This window comes from Bos indicus, chromosome 7 (genome assembly GCF_029378745.1).
Source record: "Bos indicus isolate NIAB-ARS_2022 breed Sahiwal x Tharparkar chromosome 7, NIAB-ARS_B.indTharparkar_mat_pri_1.0, whole genome shotgun sequence".
NCBI classification, from domain to species: domain Eukaryota; kingdom Metazoa; phylum Chordata; class Mammalia; order Artiodactyla; family Bovidae; genus Bos; species Bos indicus.
Genome location: NC_091766.1, coordinates 18759516 through 18772337, shown reverse-complemented (window position 1 = coordinate 18772337; position 12822 = coordinate 18759516). Strand labels below are relative to the sequence as shown.

Here is a 12822-nt window from a genome sequence, read left to right as displayed (position 1 = left end):
TGTGTGTTTATAGACCACTTACTCTGTGCACACCCCCTGCCAAGATCTGGGACACAGAGATGAATCAGAGGCCTCTGTCCTCAAAGCCATCAATCAGGCCACCTGAGACCCCAGAGGCCACTCAAATGACTTATTGCAGCCAGAATGACTCTCTGGACTCACTTAAAGAGAAACACTGGAGTTCCTTCTTGCAGAGCTAGACACTTGGGGGCCCCTCCCCCCATTTCTTGACCAGCCACCCCAACCAAAAGTGCCCAGGGGAGCAGGGAGTCAGGCAGGAGCAGAAAAAACAACTGAGAAATGTGCTGGAAGGAATGGATTCGCTGAGAAAGAGGGAGGAAAAACAAAACCAAAACCGTAACGAAAGAAGAAACAACCATGATGGTGGTGGTGATGAGAAAAACCATAATAAAAGAAAGAAAGACGCCTTCCAGAAAACTCCCAGTCTGGTTACCTACCTTCCACTCTTCAACTGCTAACTTACAAGACTTTCTTACGAGGGAGGGAATGGCGGAGTGCTGACCTACAAGGCCAGACCGAGCTCTGGGTGGGTCTCCGGCCGCAAGTGGGGCGTGCAGCCCTGCTCTGGCCCCAGTGTGGGCACGCTGCATTTCCAGGCTGGTGCTGACAAGGCGGGAAGGTGGGACGGTGTCTGGGGAGACCCACGGCTGAGTGGTCTGGCCTCCACCTACCCTTGAGTTCAGCCTAAGAAGCCCGCACTCCCCGCGGAGGGGGGGGCATACGCCTGGCCCTGCGTCTTGGCTGCCAGTTCTCTTGCGCCCCAACCGTCTTGGGGTGCAAAGTGGGGAGTCCCTTCTCCCCCACTCCCTGCCCTGGGCCGCCCCGGAGGTTTGTGTGGATGGGCCAAACCGCTTTCTTGACGACCTTGGCGGCCGCCTCCTTCACAATCCGGCCCAACCTGCGTGACTTCTCGGGAGGGGGCGGAGTGGCGTGGACGCGCACATTGGGGAGGGGCATGGTTCCAGGTTCCCGGTTCCTTGACAGGCGTGCCTCTCAGCAGTGGCAGCGAGGTGAAGAGTTTAGGGGCTGAATTTGGGCTCTGGACTGTCTGCACAGCCCAGCACACTGGCACAGGCTAGCGGGTGCACGCAGGGTGGGCCGTTTTTGTGAACTCGCTGGAGACCAGCGTGTACTCACCTTCGCGGCACCTGTGCCGGTCTCTCACGTGGCTGCCCAAGCCACAGGACACCCTCACTGATCGCCTCACGCACAAACACGCCTGTGAGTTGCGGAGCGCTCGGCTGGGCCCCAGAAGGGCGGGGAGGAGGGTAGGGGGCAGAGGAGGGGCGGGGTGCTGTCTCCGAGGAAGCCCCTGATTCCAGCGGCTCAGACTCTCTGGCCGGAGTTGCCGTCTCTCGACTGACCCGTGACCCCCTGTGCGCACACGCCTAGGGGTTGCCTGAAGGTTTGAACACCAAGGCGGCTTCCGGAACATAGGCTTGGGGTAGCTACCCCCATGACTGACTGAACAGGGGGAGGAGAAGGAGGGGGCCACGGCGGGGGCCACCTGGGCCAGACTGAGCAGAGAGGAAGGAGCAGAGGGAGGAGGGGGAGGCAAGGAGGCGGCGGGAGGAGGGGCCGGCCTCGGCCCTGAGCTCAGCAGGTGGGGAGGGGGTGCAGAGTGTGGCAGGGGCCACGGTGTGGCCCAGAGCCAGCTGCAGTGTTCTGTCCAAAAGGTGACTTTCTGTGACAGGGAGGCCGGGCGGGCACAGCAAAGAACTCCAGGAATTCGAGAACCCTATGTTTTGGATAGCCTTGCACTCCCCCCAGGACCAGGCATCAGTTCTGACTGCCCCCACCCCAGCCCCCGCCAATGGGGACCCCTGTTTGGGGGCCAAGAAGGGCAGTTTGGGGAGGTGGGGTCTTCTCTGCATCCTCTGCTCTCTGGCAAGGATGGGGTGCACGCTGCGACTGTCTCATGGACCCCTCCAAACGCCTGTGAAATGGGTGCAACGTGGCCATTATTCCACAAGCCCCAAACCCAGGAGAGGCAGGGGAGAGAGAAGGTGCCATCAGTCAAACTGGCCATGGCTGTCCCCAGGGGAGATGGAGAAACTGAGGCCTGCGGGGTCCACGAGCGAGCCCCTCACTGCAGCGGCGGGCGAACTGGGGCTCAGCGAGGATTCTCGTGCGCCCGAGGCGGAGGAGCGAGGTGGGATGGGCCAAAGCGCCTCCCACCCTTGCGCAGGCCCCGCCCGGGTCAGTGCACAGGCGCCGGCCAGGTCCCCCCCGCAGGTCAGGGCGGGGTCCAAGAGACACCTACTGGACTGCAGCGTGCGCTGCCGCACCACCGAGGTGAAGGCGCCCAGGCCCTGTGGGGAGCGCGCCGCCAGGCGAAAGGCGTACTCCGTGTTGGGTTTCAGGTCATCCACCACGAAGGCCGTGGCCGGGTCGAAGGTCCTCGCGACCTGGGGGAGGGGCGAGGAGAGAGACCCGGATGGGGAGAGAGACAGACAGAGACAGACAGACAGACAGACACATCAGGGAGACAGAGAGACACAGACCGAGAGTGATGGAGATGGAGAAAAGAGAGGTGGAAAATGTAGCAAGGGACAGGGCAAAGAGAAGGAGGAAGAGAGAGATTCAGGCACCGAGTGGGCAAGACAGGAGAGCCGCCCAGAGCGGGTGCTTGGGGAGGGGAGAGGGGACGAGTGCCATCCGCTCCCCAACGCCACCCACGCACCTCTCTGCCGTGGTCGCCTTCCCGGTAGAGGAGCTCGTATTTGATGATGCTCTCCTGCCGCGGGGGGCTCCAGGAGAGCCCGATGCTCGTCTCTGACTTGGCCTCAGCCCGGAAGTTCATGGGCTGGCCGGGCACTGTGGGTGAGAGGCGAGAGGGCTGGTATCATCGAGGAGAGGCTGGGGAGGCGGTCCACCAGCATAGGGTACCCAACCTTCAAGGTTCCCACACTCCCCCAAAAGAGCTCCCTAAAGCTTAGCACTGCCCTAACAAGAAGGGTTATGAGGTTCTGGATGCTCCTGGTATGTTCTCCACTGTTCTCATTTCTCTTCTTTTCCCAGGACAGCCCCCTGTGGGCCTGTTGTTGTCAGCCGCCCACCCCAACTCCCCCATCCTCTCTGCTGCCAATGGGAAAACATTAAAAAAAAAATCCCCTTTTCATTGCACCCCAGCATCCACCCTCTGCCCTCAATTCAACAGAAAATTGGTGGGGCCCGTAACTGAAAATATAGATCCACCCTGTGTCTGTTCTATGGCTGCAGAATTCCAAACCTCCTGTCCCTTCGCTTGAGCAGTGGTCTGACTCTTCCTGGACTCGAGGTTCCCAAGCCCAGAAACCCATGGAGAGCTGGGGCCCAGGCACCTACATGTTGCACACCCCTACCCCCCGTCCCTCACCCGCACTGTGAGAGACCTGCCTTCAGGACTTTGGGTTAACATACTTTGTTATTTCAGTGATCCAGTGGGCAGGGATCGCTCTAGTGAGAGCAGCAAACCCAGGTTCTCAAACTCAGAGATGGATGAGGGAGGGGCATAACAAAGGAGAGGGAGGCCAGCGGAGGCCACACCCCTTTTCTCAGATACATCCCTACCAACTGTAGCCCTGTGTGTGGGCTTGCCAGATCGGCTTTTCCAAGGGTAGCCAGAAATCTGGGTTTTCAAGGACACCCTCCTGCATTGCGACACCAGCGTGAAAATACTTGAAAAAGGCCAAATAAACTCGTGGTGGCTTCCAGGTAAGATGGCCTCCTCTGTGTGCTCAGAGGCACATCACCGTATGGCTGCCTCCTACTGCCTCATGGGGCGTGGGTCCCACATCCTTCCGTCCTCCCATCCCCCAGAAGTCGTGCATCACGCAGGCAACTCACCTCCCTGCTGAGTCTTGACCTGGATGGGGTCCGAGAGGGGCCCGTCGCCCACGGAGGTGAAGGCCAGCACGCGCACCGTGTATGTTTCGTCCTCCAGAAGGCTGCCCACAGTGGTCAGCAGGCTGTCGTCCACGTTGTGCTTCTGCCAGTTGCCCACGGGGTGCTCCGGCTCCATGGTGTAATAGATCCGGTAGCCCCGGATCAGGCCATTGGGTTCCACCGGCTCCTCCCACTGGATGATCATGGTGGTGGCACTAAGCATGCGGGCCTGCACGTTCCTCGGCGCGCTGGCGGGGGCCTGCTCGCCGGTGCGGGTGACCACTGACTCGCTGGGCGGACCCTGGCCGATAGAGTTGACGGCCGACACCCAGATCTCATACTCCGAGTTGGGGCTCAGACCACCAATGCTGTAACGCGTGGTGGTGATGTCCTCTTTGATCTGGTACGGCCCATCCTGGCTCTTGGATTTATATTCAATGACGTAGTAGGACACAGGGTCTGGGTTGCCTGAGTCCCATGTGATGGTGATGCTGGTGGCTGTGTTCTCTGTCACCACCGGAGTCCCGGGGGCTTTGGGGAGAGCTGTGGGTGGGAGGCAAGGTCACATGTCAGGCATACTGGCTGTGAACCTTCAAGGCTGTGTAACTTTTAGTCACATGACTGCCCTCTCAGAGCCATCATTTCTTTGGTGGTAATCCCTGTCTTAATGACCCCTAGCCTACCATCTATAGCAGGTATTGGCAAGGCATATGGCTTATGCATTGCTGGTGGCTGCTTCTGTGCTAAGAATTACTCAGCTCTGTCATGGTAGCCCAAAAGCTGCCACAAGCCAGCTGTGAGCAAATGGGCAGGTGTCAATAAAACTTTATTTATAAAAACAAGTGGAGGGCCAGATTCAGTCCATGGACTGTAGTCTGCTGGCCCCTGTTCCAAAGCTAGAAAAAATATCTGGGGGCACCCTCCTCTGAGTTTCACCACAAACTTGAGACATCGAGTCAGTAATCCCTCCCTACTCCCCAGTGCTCCATCTCTCTGAGTTTTACACAGGCTATTTCCTTTTCTTAGATATGTTCTCCATCTGTTTTGGCTCATTCCTGTTCAACTTTTAGTCTTCCCCTGATTAAGCTTTCCTGGGAACTGGCACCTTTATTCTGGTGGTCTGAGTGGTGCTCCATGGCCCCTATCACTGCCCTAATCAGCATGCATCATAATTGCCAGGCTACATGGTATCACCCACTTTGGACTGTGAGCTCAGTAGAACAAGATTGGGTCTCATTCCATGGGGCCAGGCCCACAATAATTTGTCATCAGTAAATATTTGTTGACTGTCCTATTCACAGCCAGGAATGACTGAAGCCAGAAGAGTAACTCAGAAGTTTTTCGACCATTATGCCCCACCTACACCTGAGGTACAGGGATGATTTGCCTCTCCCACGGCCCCTGCTTACATTTCACTGTGATCTGGGCCACGGCCTCGATGACGCCCAGGCTGGACATGGCCACGCATGTGTAGTTGGCAGAGTCCTTCACGTCTGTGAGTTCCAGCACGTTCCGGCCCACGGGCATGTCATCCTCGGGCGTCAGGTCCTCGGCCCCCTGCATCCACTTGACGTATGGCATGGGTGAGCCCACGGCCACGCAGGTGATGTTCACGTTGCCACCTGGCATGATCTCGTGGCTCATGGGCAAGATGGAGAACCGTGGTGCCACGCGGCGGACTGGGGGAGTGGGGTGGGTGGGAGATGCGGGGGGAGGAGGGTGGTGGTGGGAGGGAGATGCACAGGGTTGGGGGGGATGGGTAGACGGAATGCAGAGGAGAAAAGAAAGAAAAGCAGGAGGAAAGAAAGAAAGGAAGAAGGAAAGAAAGAAAAAAAGGAAAAAAAAAGTGGAAAACAATTTAAATATAAACAGGGCTGTTTCTTTCCCCCCAGTCAAAAATTTTTTTTTCTTCCAAATGAAAGAAAATAACAACAAAAAAAGAAACAAATTAAAAAAACAAATTCCAACACAAAGAAACCAAAACTTCAAAGGAAGGTAATTTCACAAACAATATATAGAGAGAGGTATCGATATATAATAAAAGAGACATGAAGCATTATTCCATAGCAACAGGGTTTCAGAGACCAAAGTGGCTGGTCCACAGCACAGTTAGAACACAAAAATTTATCAGTGGTTTCTCATCTTTGCTGACAGACGTGGCTTCAGGGAGCAGCCCCTCTGCCGGCTCAGAGGAACTTCAGAAGACTGGGGCTGTGGGGGCCGGGGAGGGGGGATGCTCTGGGAAGGTCACATGGGAGGGGTGAGGGCACAGGAGGTCATGGGAAGAGCTGGGGCAGCAGGCAGAGGGGACCAGGATGTGGGGCCCTCCCATCTCCACTCGCCCTGGTGACCCGGGGTCCCCGCCCACTTCCCCAGGGGGGCCCTCCAGGAAAAGATGAGAAACTCTAATGAAATTTTTGTGGTTTTGGGGGTATAGAAACCCTTCTAAAAGCTTCTGTCGAATCTGACAAGTTTCCATTGATAGATGCAGCTCTCAGAATCACAAACAGCATGCAAAATAGGTTGGTTGGTTGAGAGAGGTTTAAAGAGAAAGAGAGAGAGAGAGAGGAAGAGGCAGAAAGTGGAAGAGAGAGAAGGGTAATGCGAAGAGGCCTGGATCTCAGGGGCCTTTAGTGCACAGTCATGGGGGGAATCAGAGAGAAGAGAGAAAGAGAGAAAACAGGACAGACAGGGAGGGGTAGAGAGAGAAAGGAGGGGGAAGGGGCCCACTTCAATGCTGCATATTAATTCTAGCGGATGTGACCCAATGTGACACGTCACATTGTCACATCACAGCCCTGGCAGAATAATAAGTAGGATATTAATAATAATCAGAATCATAAACGAGGGAATGAACTTGAACGCTGAGAAACAGGGACAGGTCCTGTGCATTTCTTAGCAGGAAAGCGAATGCAGCCTTCTGTCCCAATCTCGCAGACCATGAAGGCAGCAGGATGCATTTCGGGGGGCTCCATTTTCGGAAGCTGGATGGGTTTCTGGGTTGGGTGTGTAGGGGGGGAAGAGGTGGGCATGAATGGGCATCTAAACTGCCAAAGGGCACAGCTGCCCCATGGGAAATGTAGCCCTGTAGGGGAAAGGACTTGGGTCAACTGGTAAACCCTTCTAGCTGGATCAAAGTTATCCCTGGCTTCAGGAAACCACATGGATATGCCCCCAGCTTCGGGCAGGTCAACGAATCTTGTCTCAAACTGTAGGGATGACTGCCTGGAGGCTCAGCAAGGCTAAACAGGACCACAAAGTAACTTTCACATGAAACTGGGGCTCGTGCTGGAGGGGTCTGGCCTGTCCTACAGAGGAGGGGGCTCCAGGGGCAAAGGGAGGCAGCCCTGTTTCCTCTCTCTTGGCATGGGTTCCGAGCTGAAAAATCTCAAGCCTTGTTCCCTGAATTCCAGCAGGAGGTGAAGAAGAAGGGGAGCTCTGTGGGGGCGGGAGGGAGGACCAAGAAAGCTGGCAGCCCTTCAGAAAAAGAAGCCCCACGAAAAGTCCAGAGTCACGTTGGAGACAGGATGGAGGAGCTGGAAGGTGTCAGCAGAGGAGCGGAATGGGGGGAGGGGAGACAGAGGGGCCATGCAGACAGACTAGGGAATGAGGGGCGGCGGGGTAGGGCGCTGAGATAGGGGGCAGCTTTCTGGCAGGGCTGGGAGGAGGGCGGGAGGAGTTGGGAGAATGGGGGGGTCCGGCCAGCCAGCGGACGCGGTCCAGGCCAGCCGCCGGCATCCACAGCGAGGCACGAGTGGGATGCCCAAACGCTGCGTTGTCATGGAAACAGAACACGATGGGGGATGAGCGTGGGGGAGCTAATTAATCAAGGACAGAAAACGGCACTGACGTCCAAAACAAAACCAGGAGAAACAAATGAAAAACCAAAGTGGGGTGGGGGCATAATTCAAAACACAAAACAAAAAAACCCTCTAAAACAAAATACCCAAAAAGCAAGAAGAAAAAAAAAAACATGGAATGGGTGTGGGGCTGAAAATCGGGGTCTGAAAGGAGGAGGGCTGTGGCTTCCCCGGGAAGGTACCCCCCCAACCCTGGCAGAACACAGCATCTGGCCTCCCCACCCAGCACCCAAGGGCCCTGGTAGAGGCTCAAGGTGGCCTCAGAGGTGAGAGCCTCATAGGCAAAAGAACCTTCAGAGCAAAACAACCCAGCCACAGGGAGCCCCACTTCTCAGTGACACTCTCCCTGCTGCTTGTTTAGAGCTGAACAGAGACCACATCAGTCTAATCACACAGTTCAAGGTGCTCCCCTCAAGGCCTCAGGAAAACCTGCCCAGGCTGGGGTGGGGGGCTGATGAGGTTGCATAGCCCTGTGGCCTTGGGAAGGGGCCCTCATCCTCTGGGAGCCTCAGTTTCCTCCTCTGTGAAATGGAGGCCATCAGTGATATGCTGAGGTCATTAAGCCGACTGGGGCAGTGCCCAGCACCATAGTAGGTGCTCAGCCTGGGCATGGGGCCAGTGAAGTTCCCTCTGGTCTTCCAGGGTGCTGGAAAGATCAATGAGATGTTTAACATTAAGGAGGTTTCAGGATGAATCAGAGTTGTTTTTTGTTTTTTAAAAAAAGCAATAGGAAGAATATCTGTTGAATCCCTCCCAACTGAGAGGCCAATGACCTTGTACCCATTTTGTGGATGAGGCAGTGGAGGCCCAGAGAGGAACTAGGGCTAGCTGGAAGACACAAAGAAAGGAAGTGGTAGGGCCAGAGCTCAAAACCCAGTATGCCTGACCCCCTACCTCCCAGATAAAGTGAGCCTTCTCTTACCATGGTAATTAGCAAGAATTATATAGCCACGTGTCCCTTCTTGGTTCTTTCACACTTGTGTCCTTACCCTCTGGGGATACCAAAGAGGGCAAAAGTACCTCACCTATATACATCTGTCAACTAAATAATCACCAGTTGAATAATATCCAGCAGCCATCATAATAAATGTCCAGAAGCCATCAGTAAAAGGTTTATACCGAAAGGGATTACTGGAACATTAAAAGGACTGAAAGCTAGCTTTAGGATTTAAAGATTAAGTAGGAGCCAGATTTATCCCTGTGTAGAACTCAACATCACACCCCAAAGACCCTGCTCACATCTGATCTTATCTTAAAATGCCTTCCTTTAGGAGTGTCATAATTTGGAAGGTACCTCTAACACTTTTCAGAAGTAGACACAAGGCAAACATCTTGAACATGTAAAAGACTTGCCATACAGGGTTGTTAATTATAAGTCAGTTAAGTGTGGGAGGGCATTTATCAACAAATGTAATTTTGGTGCTCACAAATCCCCAGCATGGCCGGCAGCCATCAATTAAACGGATCTGCCAATACGCTGTAAAGGCTGACACCTAAGACACTTTGCCCACTTGCTTTCTCGCCCACCCCATTGGTTTCTAAGGGTGTGCTGCAAGAAGAGGGCTGGTATGCCATGACTTAGGGGAGGACTGTGCCCATGAGCACTAGGTGGCTTAAACCTCCCCCTGTAGGGGGTCCTCACAAGGCCTCTGGGTATCCTCCCAGTCGGCAAGGGCGGGTGGCTGACGCTGTGTTCTGCCCAGTTTGGTGCTGACTCCCACCCACATCATTTTTCCACCCCTGGCTGCAAGCTTGAGGTGCAGGTTAGAGAGTAAGGTGGGCGCGGAACCCACGGGACGGAGTGGCCCCGCAGGACCCCCGCCCCCAATTACCGACCTGAGTGGAGGGTCCAGGCAGGTTATAAGGGGACCACACCAGCCTTGGTCCTCAGCACGCTCCAGCTGGTTCTTGTTTCCAGCTCTTCTCGTCACCGAGTAGCCGGGGGGGTCCCAGTGGGGGGGACCCGTGTGGGTGCGGGGATCAGGAGGGTGGGCGGTGGTGGGGGGGTGGCGGGTTGGGGGGATGGGTCGCTTCAAACCCCGATTCACATGGAAAAACAACTCAAAAACCATCAAAGCAACCGGGAGACGACCCCTCCCCCAGGCAGGAAGAGGCAGTAACTCAAAAACCAAAAAAAGTGGGGAGGGGGCGGGAGGTGGGGTTCAGGGGAGAAGGGGATGGGAAGGGTGAGGAGGGGGAAAACTCAAAAGTGAGGTGATCTGATTGAAGCACTAGGTAGGGAACTCAACAGTGTCAGACATCTCAACGAGTCAGCAAGCCGCAGCTCCGAGGGGGTGGGGTGGGGGCGGGGGTATCTGCTGGGCATTTTGGGGTGGGAGAAGCTGCTGGGTGCTCCTCCAGACTCCAAAATGAGGACGGGGAAGGGAGGGGAAGGTGCCAAGAAGTTCTGCAGCCTCCATGGGGTTTACTCAGGCTTAGATTACACCTGTCAGGGGAGGGGGAGGGGCGTCCAAGGCCTAACTCCAAAGCCCCTCCACTGAACCCCAGCCCATGGCCCAGGGAGGGTAGGTACCACTCCATGGCCTGCCCTGTGGTCTTTCTCCCCCTCCCGTGCCATCCTGCCTCCCCTCTCCCACTGCCAGCTCCCTCTGCTGCTCAGATAGTGCAAGGCCTGGAGGGACCTGGCTGGACTCCTGGCCCACAGGCTGACCAGCGGCCTTTTGAGCTGGACATTGTACTGCCCTACAGATACTTTTTTATTGGGTTTTTTTTTTTTTTTTTTGGTACTGTCTCCCAATTTTTTTTTTTCCAGTTCTAGCAAAAAGGGGCACGGTGTCTTGCCAATTGACTGACTCCCCTTGCCCCCTTGCTGCGGCCACCGGAGACACAGGGCTCTCTGAATGACGAGGTGTAATCTAATGTACCCCCTCACCCCCAAAAAACAGAGGAAACAGCAATGCAAAGGGTGTGAGGCAGGCAGCAGGCGAGAGGTGTCTAGAGCTCAGTGTTCCTGCGGAACGGCCCCGCCCCCGCCCCCATCCACCATGCCCAAACAGAGAAGCAGCCTGCCTCCCCACCCCTGGAGCCCCTCTCCCCTCAGGGTGACGGTGGGATGAGGAGAAGGGCTGGGTTCTGATCTGCCACTGCCTACCACCAAGGTCATGTCAGGGACTTTGGGGGGTGGAGGATGAGGTGGGTGGGCATGGCCAGGTGTGACCAGCAGGAACTAGGGGAGCTTGCCAACATTCCCCAGTGGTAGTCTTTGTGGAGATACAGGAGGTCATGGGGATGGGTGATTCCAGGCCCAATATCTATCTACTCCTGTCTGGGGGCTGCCAGGGGGGAAAGGGGAACACCTGGAGATCATATCTACCAATTATATGGCTTGGGTGCTGGAGATTTAATTTTAAAAACAATTTGCCCCACAAAATGCCGTGCTGCGAATTGATCTGAAGGGGCCTGGGGATGGGCTGCAGATAAAGGGTTCTGAAGAACACCTGGAAACTGGGGCAATCTAGAGCTCCCTCTGGCATCAGATACTGAGTCCCCATCTTTTAGTTCAGCATTTGAGAACCAGCATTAAATTATCCCCATCAGGCTCCTTCTAAAATCCTGACAACATCCTAAGTCCCTTGCAGGTAGAAGGTTCTCTCCCGCATCTCCAGCTCTAGCATCTTCCCGTGTCATCAGGCGGGTGGCACACCGTTTCACTGGGTCCTGTGCACCAGGGTTCAATTATGCTATGTTACTAGACCAAACGGTAAAGACACCATCTTCAGCCACTCATTCACACCTTAAAGGCTGATGATTTTAAAGAAAATCAACAGCCAGGGAGAATGTAATTCTGAGCTACATTTTCCTTAGGGAGGTTCTGTGATTACAGCTGCCAGCTGCATTTTAAAAAATGGACCTGGATCTGACTTTGGGTCCTTTGAATGTTAGCAACTGACTTTAGGAGAAGGGTAAATCTGAATATTCCACCCCCTGGATCACCCAGGGTCAGTAGAAGCTGGAGATTGTGAACTGAAGGAAGAGCTAGGTTGAAGGTGGGGATTCCTTGCAACTAATTCCCAGGACTGGTTGCTTTGGCAACGGTGTAAACGCTTATAGCTCTCAGGGCAGAACATGCTAGGTGGCTCTTCTCTTCTGCTGAGCTGGTATGTATCTGCAAGGGTAGCCTAACACCCAAACTGGGTCACTGGCACTCCCTCCATTTTTTTTTTTTTTTGCCCCATTCTGACACTCTGGCCACGGAACTTCCTGTGGGAGTGACAGGGAGTAAGAGGAAAGATGTGGATCTGGGGAGACCACTGATCTCATGGGATTGAGGTTGCAGCCAGGAAAAAATGAGACCATGGGCTGAGCTCCGAAAAGCATTAGCAAAACTTGAGCTCTGAGCAAATGAATTAATTTTTGCCCTCCAATTCTTCCCAAAGCAGTTTCCCATAAGCCATCTTATTCAAAAGACGTATCTGTGAAATAGATGATGGGGAAACTGAGGCTCCCAAAGGGAAATGACTTGCTCAGACCATTTATTTGAACTCTATTTCCCTATTTTCACAACAATCTCCCTTGTGATTTCTTACATGCCACACACGACACAGGGCACCGGATAAACGAATAGTAATTTTCTCATGGACTCCTCCCAACTATCCTGTGAGCTTGGCATACTGATGCTTCTTCCTATTGTTCAGATGAGCAAATAGGGACTCCAAGCAACCAAGTGACCGGCCCAAGGTCATACAGCCAAGAAGGGGCAGAGGCAGGACTTGAATCTGGGTCTCCTCAAGTCGAAAGTCTGTGCTCTCACCACTAGTCTATACTGCCCCCAAAGTCCAGGTGGTCTTCAGGGACCCTCAGCCACCTCTCAGTTTCAATTCACTGGGACCCAGCTTTCATAAAGGAGCTGAGAGACCTCTTTCCTACATCTTTTGGAGAGTTCTGCCTGGCAGCTCTTACTCTGGATTCAAAAGGAGACAGGAAAAATAAATCCCCTATTACTGTATCTAAAATCTGCTTGCCAACTCGGCCCTGAACTTAATCACTGGGAGTTTAGAGAAGGCAGGTGAGGGGCAAGTGAGAGGAAAAGGTTACCCCAAACAGGCTAGTCTCA

General features: G+C 54.5%; 1 protein-coding gene across 1 annotated transcript in view; it reads right to left on the bottom strand.

Moving 5' to 3' along the window:
* Window positions 1–12822, bottom strand: part of PTPRS (protein tyrosine phosphatase receptor type S) — a 110933-nt gene that overhangs the window by 28654 nt on the left and 69457 nt on the right. Inside the window, exons 9-12 of the mRNA XM_070793048.1 lie at window positions 5298–5567; window positions 3850–4431; window positions 2705–2838; window positions 2285–2429 (exon numbers count right to left, since the gene is read on the bottom strand). Coding sequence (XP_070649149.1) covers window positions 2285–2429; window positions 2705–2838; window positions 3850–4431; window positions 5298–5567 — 1131 coding nt within the window. The remainder of the gene's footprint in view (window positions 1–2284; window positions 2430–2704; window positions 2839–3849; window positions 4432–5297; window positions 5568–12822) is intronic.